General features: G+C 39.9%; 1 protein-coding gene and 1 long non-coding RNA gene across 5 annotated transcripts in view; one reads left to right on the forward strand and one right to left on the reverse strand.

Moving 5' to 3' along the window:
- The window catches only part of LOC135106153 (uncharacterized), a 90,366-nt gene extending 89,272 nt beyond the window's left edge, over positions 1-1,094 (reverse strand). The window contains exon 1 of one of the 3 annotated variants that reach the window (XR_010271138.1): positions 631-1,079. This is a non-coding gene — a long non-coding RNA (uncharacterized LOC135106153). Of the gene's footprint in view, positions 1-630 lie in introns of all 3 variants that reach the window. The other 2 variants (XR_010271137.1, XR_010271139.1) reach the window with 2 other exon arrangements.
- Positions 1,095-6,109: 5,015 nt separating this feature from the next.
- On the forward strand, positions 6,110-8,018 carry LOC135106156 (uncharacterized). Of its 2 annotated transcripts, none has more exons than XM_064014950.1 (6): positions 6,110-6,204; positions 6,375-6,437; positions 6,546-6,632; positions 6,739-6,891; positions 7,041-7,163; positions 7,501-8,018. In XM_064014950.1, the coding sequence occupies exons 2-6, from the start codon at positions 6,393-6,395 to the stop codon at positions 7,630-7,632; spliced, it is 540 nt and encodes a 179-aa protein (XP_063871020.1). In that variant the 5' UTR covers positions 6,110-6,204; positions 6,375-6,392; the 3' UTR covers positions 7,633-8,018. The 2 variants fall into 2 exon arrangements, with proteins under 2 accessions (XP_063871020.1, XP_063871021.1); XM_064014951.1 differs by having other exon boundaries at positions 6,118-6,198.
- Positions 8,019-14,906: the final 6,888 nt, after the last annotated feature.

Consider the following 14,906-nt stretch of genomic DNA (forward strand, 5'->3'; position numbering starts at 1 on the left):
GAGTAGGCATAAGAAATGTGAAACAACAGATTTATGGTAAGAGTAAAGATACAGCGTACCTGTAGGGGAAGAAGGGAGGTAAAGGCTGATTGATTGATTAACTGCCATCTGGAGGGGTGCAGAGGATGGGGTAGGGAAGCACCAGGAGAGAGAGGAAGGTGACAGAGAGGCAGAAATATGGCGGTAGCATGTCATCGCTTCTTGATAAAAGGTGGTGGACTGAGGTAATCACATCGTTACAAGCTGCATGCATTATTGGAACCAAATGTTGGGGCGTTCTGAAGGTAGGAAAGCACTGTAACGAGTGCCTAAATAAATGCTACAAATGCATTATGTGTAACAGTTTGATAGAATATACAGAATTACAAAGAGGTTACTAAGCTGTCCATGATTCTGGGTTGTGAATCCACATTGCAATAATTACCGAGGGAAGAACAAACTTTTTTTTTTATTCCTAAATCACAAATTAAATGCTTTGTCTGTAGCAGCATTTAACTAGCCCCGCTGAGGTTGCAATGCTACTTATGACACAAAACTAAACACAATGCAGCTTAACAGGCTAGATAGACTAAACAACCTAGTTCTTAAGCTTAATCACCTCCTAAATAATCACAAACTGAATCTTCTTACCTCATCTCTATCCTGATCGTCGTGACACACCACACGTCCGTCCACGCCACAGAATTTATTCACTTAAGAAATAAAACAAAGCCTGTGAAACCCACGCGACACGGCACTACCTGATGAGGAAGACAAACGCGGCGGTCACCAAGGCTCTATCCTCTCGACGCCTCGAGATGTCGCCTCTACTGCCTGCACGCGATAGGGCACGTACTAGTATGCAAGGACAGTCGTGATTAGTCAAGCCGTCTTGGATCCGCTGATAGGCATCTCTGATTGGCTGAATGGTGTGCCTGAGCCAAACCATGATGCCATTAAGTGATCCCAGTCTTTTGGACGAATACTACAAAGCGGCTTATATAATTTTTCTTGCACCATCATCACCATCATCGTCATCGTCATCATCATCACCATCATCACCATCATCATCATCATCATCACGCTCTGTGATTCATCAGAAGAATAATTAACATAGCTTATTCAATATAAACACACACACAGCGAGTGCATCTGCGAAAGCCTAAATTTCCTTTCCACGTTTCGGCACAGACCACGCCATTATCAAGGATCTTGGATAAAGAACAGTGTAAAAAGCTGAAAAGAAATGTAAAAACTAGATATATACTTACGCAGGTAACGAAGCTGTGTGTAGAGGACAAACTGACATACTGTTGTTCAAACTAATAGGTAATTTCTTTTGTGCAATTATTATTTTAACTTAACAATAATATATTCGCCTGTCCTTTATATATAATTTATTTACGTGCGTATATTTTTATTTCTTACTTTTCTTATTTATATTGAAGATCTGGTTTCCCTTAAACCTAACTTATTACTTAACTAATGATATCAACGTTCGCGTCATATCAGTTTGTCAAGAATAGTTTCCTATGCTAAGTACACACAGTTATAACTGCCACATGATTTAAAAAAAATAAAGGCCGTTCATCAGCAAATAATTCCACTGACATCAGACATGATTAGAACACCTCACGCATGCAGCAAATTTTTGGATGCAGTGTCTGTGCTGCGGCGGGATGTGTGGCTGTAGTGGTGGTGGTGGTGGTCGTGGGTGAGAGAGGCGGGGGCCAGGCTGAGACTCGGAGTGATGGACGCTTCGTGGCAAGGTAACGGATGGCACAGCGGGGAAGTACTTAGGTTGTCGCGGTGTCCCGCGCCCTTATATCACCCCGAGAAGAATGCGGCACTCCGTCTTGCCGAGGTAGACACACTTCCGTTTAACCGCCTCTTACATCAACGTGTCCCGCATCCGATACGCGGCAGAAGGAAAATTGCTCGTCTTTCCCTTGTGTAATCGCCAGAAGTCCTCAGTGATGGTGCGAGTATAGGCCGCTGTTTTCCTTTACTCGTCTGCATATCTGATTGTTTTGTGGTGGTTTCTCCCTGTAAACTGGAGCTGATGATTGGATCTTTCGAGACTATTTACCGGTTCAATGAGATGTTAGTCTGGTTCCAGTGTCCTGCGAGGTTCATTGATGTCAACCTGCTCTGGTATGATAACGGTAAATGCTACAAGTATTTAGGACACAAAACATACAGGTAAATTCTGTTCGAAAGTACAGTGCATTATGCAACAACATAAACGAACAGTGAGCGGCATGAGATAATGTGTTCGGTGTGTGTTGAGGGAAGCACTGAGCGAAAGCATCATCACACGACCGAAATATTGTTTTGAAGGGAGGAATAAAGTCAGCTAGAGTTGATTTTGCATTCTCTCGTCAGAAGCCACAAACACTGAGGTATTGTAAGTCTTGAAGCTTAACAACTGGAAAGATATGTCACAAACAGAGATTAGAAGTGTGCGGTAAGGAGGACGTTGAATAGTGCGAAGAATCAAGGAAGTAAGTGTGAATGGGAGGCTGTGGGGATGAGGTCGAGGATAAAAGGGGCATGCTGAGGAGGGAGATTTGGCTAGACTTGGTTAGACTGTCTCGTCGTTATTTTGCTGCTGGAGTTATGATACTCAAGGGTGTTCACTGTTCAGAGTATTCGTGTCAGCTCAACACTTGTCGATTTGTATAGTGCTTGATGGTGGGTGTTCAATAAGGACGATACTAATTGAAGTGTATCGTTGGTGTTAGTTTGTGCTTTTTGGAGATGACGAGTTGGGGAGGTGTCTGTAGCGCGATGGGTGGTCTATTTACTTCAGTGAGTAAATACAATAATGAAGTGACTGTAAACTATCTATTTATCTATCTATCTATCTATCTATCTATCTATCTATCTATCTATCTATCTATCTATCTATCTATCTATCTATCTATCTATATATATATATATATATATATATATATATATATATATATATATATATATATATATATATATATATATATATATATATATATATATATATATATTTACTTATTTATCTATTTATTTTCTGTAGTCATATAACGTGATGCTGAGGCGCCTTCCCTTTTTGAAACCAATCAAACAATATTTTTTCTCAAAGTGGTAGAGAGTATACATTGGCGGACGTGCCGTATTCCGGAGGAGCACGCCACCACTGTAGCAGGAAATAACCAAAAAGGACCAGCCACAGGATGTCCCACTTTTGGCACTCAATCTAAAGGACCGTCTGGCCTGGGTGCCTCAAGAGCATCGCTCAGCACGTCTCACAGGCGTTGGTGCGTCACTTGGCACCGTCATTACTGATGGCACTGGTTGGTGGCAGCTTCGCAGTGGTGGGTTCACAAGGGTGTACTGGAAGTGCCTGTCCCTCAGCTGACGGCGGGGCAGCTTTTGATGGCACGGCTACATTTATTTAAGGGGTGTCAACGGATTATCTGGGTTTGGCGGCCCAGTTGGCAGCGTTGGTGCAGGTGATTCCAATTTGGCACGGGATACGAGCGTCATCCAGCATCAGGCTGCCCTGCCCGTCACTCGAACGGTAACCGTCAACACTGTCTACATTCATCGAAGCCAATAGATACTAGTTCATTCCTAAATACAAACATAAAAGAGTTTTAAGTAATGGTTTCCAAAGAACCCTCCTCCAGGTATATAAAAGTCGGGAAAAGTAAATATTCTCGTTTTCTTTTTTATCTACTTACCATGTGTAAAAAAAATATATAAATAAATGAAAAAAGAAATAAAAATGCAATAAAATAAGGTCTAAAACACTCGTCCAAAAAAAAAGCACAGCCCACGGGCTTTTATAAAGTAATACTTATGGAACAGCTGCTAGTGAGGAATACTTTGCCACCATGACCCGTCCCTGTGTGCTGAGCGCATAACAGAGGTGATAGTGTCTGGAATGGAGGCATACATTCCTCTTTCTCTCGACCTAAGCCTTCAAACACAGCCTGAATATCCTCGGTCTGTTTTTTACTTATTCTAAACTGGAAACTTCACATCTCATCTCTAGCTAAAACACCTTCTATGAAGTTAGGCGTTCTGATTCGTCCACTCCAGTTTTTCTAACTCACCCAGCTGCTTATACAAGGCACTTATACGTCCATGCATGGAGTATGCTTCACATGTATTGAGAGTGGGGGGTGTTCCACTCATACCGCTCTTTTAGAAAGAGTGATATCAAAAGCTTTTCGTATTATGAATGCATGCCTCCCCTCCTCCAGCGGCCTCGCTGCATAAGACTTTCTTATTTTTCTCACCTCTCTTCTGTTCACCTCTCTAATGCAAGAGTTATCCAGTATTTTCAATCATTCATCTCTTTTCTGGTAAACTCTGGAATTCCTTGCCTATGACTTGAATTCTTTCAAGAGAGAGGTTTCAAGACACTTATCCTATAATTTCAGACTACCGCTTTCGACTCTGTTCGGGGACCTGCACCACAGTGAGTTATTTATTTATTTTTTATTGCAATTTTGTTGCCCTTGGCCGGTGCCCCTCCTACATAAAAAACTAAAAAATAAAAAACTATGCACTTCGTACATCATAATACGGTGTATTCAGTTTCTTTTATAACTTTGTCACTATATTGCTTTACCTAAACTATAAGGCACAGTTGCCACTAGAATCAGGAAGTGAAACTAGCATAACTGGAATAAGTCTGTAAAGTCTGCCTGCTAAAGGACTAAAACGGATTTTTAAAATCCCAAGAAAAAAGACCACCTGCGTGGGGATAGAAAGCATTTGCTTTGGTAAACATTATATACATACTGCTCTTAATCAGTAGGTGGAGATGACAGGGGTAGGGAGGAATCGTATAAGAAAAATGAGAGAGAGAGAGAGAGAGAGAGAGAGAGAGAGAGAGAGAGAGAGAGAGAGAGAGAGAGAGAGAGAGAGAGAGAGAGAGAGAGAGAGAGAGAGAGAGAGACTAGATATATATAAAGCTTGAGTAATGATGTAGATACGAATAAATTGATGACATGCAGTTTGTATTCATAAAATGAAGAGGAACAACGGATGCAAGATATCAGGCAACTACAGAAGAAGACTTTGGAAGGAAATAGGATATGCTGCTCATTTATAGAGTTGTGGCATATTGCTGTCTCAGGAAGAAGGGTGTAATGGAAGGGAATTACTACTTACTAATCATAGAAGGGAAGATGCAAACAAGAGTGCTAGAGTGCCACTAGTCTCCAACATGGGAGATTGAAGCAAATGCACAAAAAAACAGAAGTGTTTGTGATTAACAAGATGAGGAGAAAAGTGCGAGTAGAGGTATGAGAGGGGAAGAAATAAAACAACTGAATAACTTTAAATACTTGTGATCGAAACAAGAAGTGTCAGGTAGAGAGGAGGTAGAAATGTAGAAAATAAAGATAAGGTGAAAAAAGTGGAGAGAAGTGACTGGAATAGTCTGGCATTAAAGAATGTCAAAAGAAGTTGAAGACGAGGATGCATAAAATAATATAAGAATACTAATGATCTATGAATAATAGAAGAAGACAGAAGAGAGGAGGCTGTAAAAAGCAGAAATGATAATGTTAAGAGAGACAATGGATATTCCGAGAACATTTAGGAACTGAGGATCTGAGAGGGAGAACAGGAGTGGTGTGTTTAAGTGAAGTTGTCAGATCATCGAAGTTAAGATGGTTTAGTAATGAGGTGATGAAGACCCTATTTAAGGAACCTGGGGATTCTAAGGAAACTGCAAAGAAGGAAGTGCCAGAAAAGTGGTGGTTCAGTAGTGATGGTGAACGACAACCTCATATCAGTCTCATAGCAGGGTGAAGCAAACTCCAGCTGTTCAGCAGAGTGCTAAGATATTTTTTCTGATTGCTATCGAAGACTGACGTGTTATTAAAAGTACTTAGTTTAGTTATACTGAAATCTGTATATGCAAGAAATGTTGTTAACTATCTCATTCATACAAATATGGTTTCAGTGTTATGTTCATTCAATCTTATTTCTTCACCTTCATTATCATTAATTAATTAAACACTGTGGGTCAACACACAAAAACAGACGATCCATCTCACCAGTGATTATGACAGCGATATGACGTCACACAAGAGTTAACTTGATTTGATCATTAAAGCATACGAACACGAAACCGTGACCAGAGAGTGAGCAGAGCATGGCGAACGACGCTACGTGGTGGGCCGCTAGTGGGTGGCGGGCAGTCGCTTCCTTGCTACGAAACCTGTAAGGGTAGGTGAAGGGCATTGCTTGCTGGGATGATGCGTTTTTTTTTTTTTTTTTTTTTTTGTGTGTGTGTGTGTGTGTGTGTGTGTCTGTTGGGTTGTGTTGATGGGAAGTAAGTGTTTTTTTTTTTGTTTTTTTTTACTGAGCGTTATTATGAAATGTAAATTTTGTTTCAGGACCCCACTGCAGCAGAAATGACGTGTGTTCTTGTTGCCGTGTTTCTGGCAGTTCTCTGCCAGGTAAGACGTGGGACTCGAGTGTAGGATGGAGTGCAACATTAAGGCATGTTATTCGGTTTTCTTTAATCCTAGCAGTATCTAGTTATCTTATCTTTTATTTTTTTTTAGGTGAACAGCCAAGTTGTGCACGACACTCGTGCTCCCTGCGATCCGCCAAGGATGGGGTCACCTCGCACGGAACAAGTCGAAATTACAGTAAGCGCAAAGTTCCCCCGACCATAGGGAAGCTTGTATTCTTTCACTTAAACTTTTACAAATCAATATTCACTGTTTTCTTCGGTTTTAAGGTGTTCTTCTACAGAAAACTGTTACGGAGATGGAAACCTTTCATGTCCCTGTCACGTCGTCTGTGTGGGTAAGCTCTGTGACAGTGACTCGGCTCGTCACTGAATACGTCTACATCCCCGCCAGCCATGGCACCGCCACCAGTCTAAGGACAGTTACAGCCTCTCCGGTTAGCATGTCATACTTAACGTACTGCGGCAACTAAATGTCCCAGCACTTTTCTTAATACAGCACTTTTCTTAATACGGGATTTCTTAATATAGTATGGGATGTGCTATGCACTACGTGATGTGGAACATTTCTAAGTGTGGTCTACAGGTCTCCGTGGTGCGTGATTCGTGTTGTATCGACTCAGTACGGACGGTTGTGTCTGTGATTTCATCCTTCGTTCCAAAAGCGGACACCAAGAACGTTTACCCGAGCGTTTGTGTGCAACACGAGGTAACTACATTGTTTGTTTACCGTGACTTAATTAACGGCGTGAAACAGGTAGTTTATAAAACTACTTGTAGGTTTTCATTATTTTTTGTACATGTTCATGAAAATAATAATTGTATACTTGTATATATATATATATAAGTGAGTCTACGCAAATTTTGTGAGTGAGTCTACGCTCCCCACCCCCCCCCTCAAAAAAAAAGATAAAAAATAGCGATGTCCTGTAATTTTCTTGAAAACTATCTCGTCAGACCTAAGTAGTCCAGACGGAGGTGCAGCGTGTTTAGCGATGTCCTGTAGTGTTTATTTCGTTCCTTTAAGGGAAACTTTATCTCTTCAGACTAAAGCGGTTCCAGCGCCATCGGTCCAGACGGTGGTACAACGCGTCATCACCACCACCACCACCACCACCACCACCACTCTGCGTTTGACAACCATCACGGTGACATCCACCACGCATGGGTGTCATTAACAAAACGTGTAGTTACCGGATGTCGGATATTTGTAACTTGTAATTCGTGATCATTCAAATAATGTACAACTGATCACTCATGTAATGTGCAATGTACACTATATATAGGAAGTCTATTCATGCCTATTCAGAATCCAAAATCTTTTTCTACAGTATTAGTGTGAATGATTGATATATTTTAAAATATCACAAGCAAATTACTGGTACACTCGTATGGATGAAAGTAATATAGTTCCTCCAGTAAAGCAGATTATTGTTTCTTATCTTTTTTGGTAAATTGCCACATGTAAATTATGGGTTGTTTCACAAGTACCTGTTTCATGGGTTGTATTACATGTGTTTGCTTCACATCTACTTGTTTAACGTGTATAAAAAAAGTCAAGCAATACGGAAGTTTCATAAGTACTTGTTTCACATGCATAAAGAGTTAAGCTATGCAAAAAAGAAAAAATATCTGATGAATAGTAACTTTTAAAGTTGTACAACAAATCCCTAACACGTACATAATGAACATAGCAACACTTTAACTAGGATATCGTACATCGTATAGTGTTATTGATTATGTTGGCTTAATAAGACGTAGTGTGATATAAAGAGCCAAATAAACTATTTCTCAATAAAGGACAAGCAACACTCAGACGCATGGCCAAAACACACACACACACACACACACGTAGAATTACGACGCTAAATCACTTGAAAGAGCCATTGTCGGAGGTCTGTCACCTTGTACTACATGAAAGTGAGTAGTGTACCTCGCATGTGCGTTGGTAAGTAGATAAATTCAAGATAAGCAGATAACTTTACATTATCTCTTACCGCAGCGTGCTTTATAGGAAAGGGAGGTAATTTTGCACTAAAGGACGTGTTGTGTGGTAGCATTGTGGTACCAGCGGGATTCACGTATGTTTATGTATGGAAACTAACTTGGACAGTGACCGTGTAATCTATGCGTATATGATGCAGACTTGCTTGTACCACAAATTTTCCCTGAGCATGGTCAAACGTGAGGCGGAAGCAGCGGGTTGGGTGCAGGGACATTCGGCACAATTCGTACAGTTTCGGCTTCCTCTCCAGAATCGTCTGTCTGCCAGAAAGGAAGTGTTGGATCAGCATTCTATTCCGCGGGACATTCTAGCAAAGGGGACGCTGGTGGGAGCCTCACTAGGTTTACATATGTCCGTCCTTCTTGGAGGTGTTGCTTCTTTCGCACGGGGCACGTGTCATCTAGCCGCTGGCTACACCAACGATCAATTAGACTATAAGCATCGAGCTGTTCACTACATTTACAGACATGTTTCCCAGACAATTTCGGTGTGACTTTAGTAGCGGTGGTAACGTGCACAGGTCATGGTCACGCCCGTGGTTGACGTGTTGGCCATCGGCACCAGTGTGGTCCACCGTCCTGCATACTTTATGTTCTGGCATTGGATACGTGTCTAATCACGTCATGCTCACCCACAGCTACGCCGTCAACCACGTATTCTTCACCATCCCAGTAACAAAAGCGTAAGGTTGCATCATATAGGCTTGTGGTTCTCAAACTATCCTACGTGACGCTCTCTCTGCTTCTAACATACCTGTGCAAACCCTTAACACCTTATGGGGTTGGTGGATTGGAGTGTTGTGACTAGTCATTCTGCAGCGTCAGTGCCGTTGGTATCGGTCACTTGTACAAAACACACATTGCGGTAACTAATGGAATTATACATTGCACTGATGTAAGACAAATACAAGTCATTAGGCTGTCCCTGCATAAAACATACCTGTCTATTTCCTTCCTTCTGTCTCTATTTATTGTTCTTGGGGGAATTTTATTATAACTTTTTAACCTTTTATTTCTGAGTAGATGACTTCACCTTCCCCCTGTACCTACTCCCTACTCCTTACTCCCTACTCCTAGTTTGGGAACCATTGATATTCTACGTTATGTATCAAAGTTTACTAACGGTGTTTCGCTTTTCTCCCAGCCTTCACCCGACCGCCCCGGTGGTAAAGACAGTTACCGATACAAAGAAGCAGGTGGTGACAGATTACCACTTAATAGCCAACAGCGTGGACGCTACTATTGACCTACCAGATACTGTATTAGGAATAGTTTAGTATGATACCGAAGAAATGTTAATAAATGTACACTAAGATTATACAAAAATATCAATGAAGATCCTGGGGAGACTACGTCATTAAACTATGTAACTGTTAATTTTAAGAACACGTTAAGTAATTTACACAGAGTAGAGAACATACATAGAACATAACCACTACGGACTAAACAACATACAAGTAAGCTGTAAGGAGCTCTGTCAGGGAAAATACATATGGCTGGCCTTTAATGTGTATTACCCTAAGGTTGAAGACCAATCGAATGCCTGATAACCCCTTAATCATCAGACACGAGATAAATTTATCGCGGGCAGTATGTGTATCCCTTGCTTGCTATTAGTTATCGTCAAATTGCTTCCAAGATCGGTACGGATATTTTTTCGAATAATGGCGCGTAACAAATGAATTCCTTGCTTCCTGATGCACATTGTAATCGAACACACGGTTGATGACTGCATGTGAGATATTTGCAACAACTCAACGAAGCAGAAAATTGGCTTCTTTCCGTGGGAATCGAACTCGAGACTGACTGACGCAGCAGCATTCCTGAATAAAAGTCTCGCGGTAGTATCACTGATGATGGCTGGTGACGGCGAAATTACTGTTAATTACACTTTGACTTGGTTTCGATTTATTGACTGATCTCCCAGCTCGATAAAAGCGTAAAAAAAGTAAAGATTTGCTAGATAATGCGACCATTAAATTATATTAAACAATCATGTTTGAAAGAATGGTCATTATCATCTGCTGGTGCCAAGATCTTTTCTCACCAGAACTCCTTACAAGTGTAGCGCGGAGCTAATTTAAGCGTGAAAAAAATAGGGATTTTCTAGATAATACTACCATTAAATTATATTGATTTATTGAATTATATTAAATATAATTCAATTATGTTTGAAAGAATCGTCATTATCTGCTGGTGCACAGATCTTTTCTCACCAGAACTTCTTAGACGTGTAACAGAGTTAACATAAGTGCAAAATATTTCTACACGCAGATAGTATTAAGATTAATTAACAACTGACTGAATAACTTAATACAACTACTGAATTGTTTATATATATATATATATATATATATATATATATATATATATATATATATATATATATATATATATATATATATATATATATATATATATATATATAATAATTAAAATAAATAGAAAAAGCCGTTATGGGTGTGAGGAGTAGCGATCATGTTGCAGACTGAACTGGCAACGGTGGCGGAATGCTATGGAGTAGTTCTGAACATGGTTGTTAGGTACTCATGATGGTACTTGGTGCACTGCAAGGGAGGTAAAAGAAGGGATAACGGCTGACACACCGGTATCATTCTTTATTGCATGTCAAATAAGGTCAGGTGCAATTCTCCTGAGTGCTGCGGAAAGCAGTGGTGGATTCAATGGGAAGTTCATGGAGGAGGTTTGTTAGGGTTGGACGAAAGTAAATGATTAGAATTTAGTGTATAACATAGTCTACACTACGAAGATCACTTAATGAGAATGTTGAAATCTGTCATAAAACTCCAATGACGTACTACCTCGCACGTGAACCCTATCTCGCAGAGAAAGGACACCCTTACCAAACCAATGGATGATCGGTGGCGATATTGTTTTCATTATTCTTTTTTTTTTATTCCAATCACACTGCAAGAAAGACAAGAAATGGGTGCCACTCTTACTTTTATTATAATCTCCGTCTTATTTGAGACAACAAAATTCCAATACACGGGTGAATATGTCTGTCGGTTTAATAATCGTGGCTTCTTATTAGCGTATCACCACTTAATTGTAGCAATACCACAAGGGTGCGTCCACACGGTCGAACACTGTCCTTCGGACAAACACTTACCATATACTATGCTTAGGAAGATGATGTCATAAGCGAAAAATCGAAGAGAGTTGATCTGGCAACAAAAAGTGCTACCAGGTGTGGTTTACTATGGTTTCTGCTTCATTCACTAGGCAAAGTCCGGCACACAGTGTTGGAAAGATGTTCACAGTCAACACGCGGGTGTTTAAATGAGGCCCGATCATTAGTGTGGGACAGTCGTTTCTTGAGATTTAAGAATACGGCCCTCAGTGTTAATTTGCCTCGTGAGAAGGGTGATTGTTGTCAGCGTCCAGTGTCGTATAACTTTGCTACTGTGGTGCGTACCAAGATATAAAAAGAAAAAAAAATTGCATTATGCAGCATAATAAAGGTGAAAAAAGGGAATGGTATAAGGACTGCTTACATAAAAAAAAAAAATAAATAAATAAATAATCAAATAATTAAATAAAAAAAAATAAAGGGGAAGCCATGCAACGATTCTACATGAACTGCGACATGGTCAGATTTACAAACTACAAGCAGATGGGGCCAAACACGTTCAGTGATTTATGAATTGCTACTACAGGTTTATTTCTGTCTTTATAAAACTTCTGCTTTGACCTTCCATAAGCAGGGTTTCTGCGGGACAATTCGATTAACAACAGTCTGTTTCTTATCCCAACTGCCATTTTTTTTTGGTTGTTTGTTTTTTTAGACGTATGGCTAGACATGTTGACGGGGCGGGTGAGACTAAAGCAAGTAACAGCCTTAGGTCATACGGTAAATACGTAACTTGTTGAATCGTGTGCCTGGCAATGACGTAGTTCCACTCCTCTGTCTTGCCAGGCAGTGTCCGAAGTTCCGAACAATGAAAAAACGAGCACGGACAGTGATTGTTAGTCTGTGGTGCTCGCTTTTGATGTTACCAGCACTCTTATTCTCTTCCTATTGCTATCTGGTAAGAGTGTTTGTCCGACGAACAATATTCGTCGGTGTGACTGCACCCTAACGATGAAAGGTTTATTCACATTTGTTAGACGATGTACCTAATACACAACACTGGCATGAAATGATCATACTTAAACAACGTTTGCAGGAAGAATCAAAGCCAAACTCATGGGAAGGGGCAGAGAGGTATGGATTATGACCACACCAGCAGTGAAAGCTCACTGTGTAGTTTACTGAAAATGAGCTGGTACACCTTTCAAAATCATGGTAGATGCTTACCTTTTTGGTCTTTACTTATTTGCAAAATGACCAACTGGGCAAAAGGAATTTACAACACACATTAACGGTAACCTTAGCAATTGATCACTAACGGATGAAATGAAATAATAAAAAAATAAATGAACAGAAGTCCTCAAATATTATTATGTAAATAAGCGGCTTCATTTCTTCCTCTTCTGCTTCGTGAGACTTGCTTGTCTGCATCAGTTAGGTTTATTTAATGAAGAACATACGAAAATTACAGGGGATGTGAATTATGAATTTGAACAAGTGAATCTCTTTATCAGAACACCTGTTCAAACGTGTTTGATTTCTATACATCTCAAATGAAGACTTTATTGTTGTTTCGCAACAAAGAGTGGTCATGAGGGGTGACACTCGTTTTACAGACTGAGGTGTTGACGGTGGAGGACTGTCGTGGAAGTACTTCAGAAAATGCACTGCTGGTGATATTAATAGACGGAGAATGGCTGCTTCTGTCAGCAGGTTGGATAACAAAACCATAGTTGCGGGATTAATGTGTTTTTTATCCGCTTCCATTTAAACATTGATAATGATGGCAAGACTCACAGCCTCTGTCAGTTTTAAGTGTAGTTGTTGTCCTTGATGACAGTGGTAGTAATTGTGGTAGTGATGTAAACTTATGTGTGTTGATGATAACTGATTTACTAAGAGAGGAGGAGGAGGAGGAGGAGGAGGAGGAGGAGAGAATACTGGAGTACCGGTAGACACACGAGCAGTACCTGCCATTGCACGGCACACGAGGTGAAGTGCAATCTTCCTCAGTGCCGTGGAAACGAGAGGGTGGATTAGACGGAACTTTTATGGAGAAAGCTATTAGGACTGGCCGATATTAGATGAATGATCTATTCGCGGTATATACGTACATGTGAAACGAACATTCTAACAATCACTTTCAATTTAAATGACACAGCTTTCTGGTAACAATTGCATTCTGGGGAATCCTCCCAGTGCAGTTTATATATATATATATATATATATATATATATATATATATATATATATATATATATATATATATATATATATATATATATATATATATATATATATATATATATATATATATATATATATATATATATATATATATATATATATTGTACTACTTAGGTTTGTCGCTCTATAAGCGTAACTAGTTGATGAAAAAATCTTAATGAGTTGCTTGCACCCTCGCGTCTCTCATGCACAGGAGAGAGAGAGCTCTAGAGAGAGAGAGAGAGAGAGACAAAGCCAAAGGGACCAAATCGAACGAACTTGAGCAGTTGTGCGAGGCTCCGCAGTGGTGGGTGAAGCAGGGCAGAAGCAAACCTGTCAACGTTTTATCGAAAAGTATTTAGTTGGCATCGCATTCTATTTATTTATTTATTTTTTTTTCGGAATGAAACTTTTCGTTAATTATGCTCTGCGCAGCTTGTGCATTGCATTTGCGGCGTATGTGTGTATATAACTAAATTCTTATTAGTTTAAGAGTTGTTAATCTGCGGTTGTTAAAACATCTTTACCTGTATAAGACTGTTCTTTTATGCTAGATGGACCACCCGCTAGGGGTATGATACTTACGTGCCGTTTATCAAAACGAAGTGCAAACTGTAACACTGAAGGCAAGCTGCTGCTTTGATGATTACAATTAAAAATGGAAAACATGACCTTAAGGAAAGTAAAATCAACTTAATCTTAAATAATTATCAAACTGTTCATCACTTAATTTATAAAGAATCGTATAAAAGAATAACTACAAACGATTAACCTCAGTGGTCTCTTGCAGCAAGTGTTGCGTGTAGAAAAGATGTTCTGCTTTTATTTCTTTTTTGCTCTTTTCCATAAAAGTCCACAGAAATTGCCGCTTAAACCACTCGCTTTCCATGCCCTGTGACGTGTAGGTCAGCTCGGCCATCCAGCACTTGTGACTCACCTCGTTACGGAATATTCAAGTGTGTTGATTCTCCGGATGCAACCAGGGTCGTTACTGTTACTTCGACTATTGTACGTGAATTGAATTTTTCAGTTCTGATTCTATTTTTTCGATTTTTTTCCCTACAGCTTGGGATGAGCGTAATATATTTACCGATAATACTCTTAAAAAAAGTGCAGGTTTCAGTGGTG

This window comes from Scylla paramamosain, chromosome 13, assembly GCF_035594125.1.
Source record: "Scylla paramamosain isolate STU-SP2022 chromosome 13, ASM3559412v1, whole genome shotgun sequence".
Classification (NCBI taxonomy): Eukaryota; Metazoa; Arthropoda; class Malacostraca; order Decapoda; family Portunidae; genus Scylla; species Scylla paramamosain.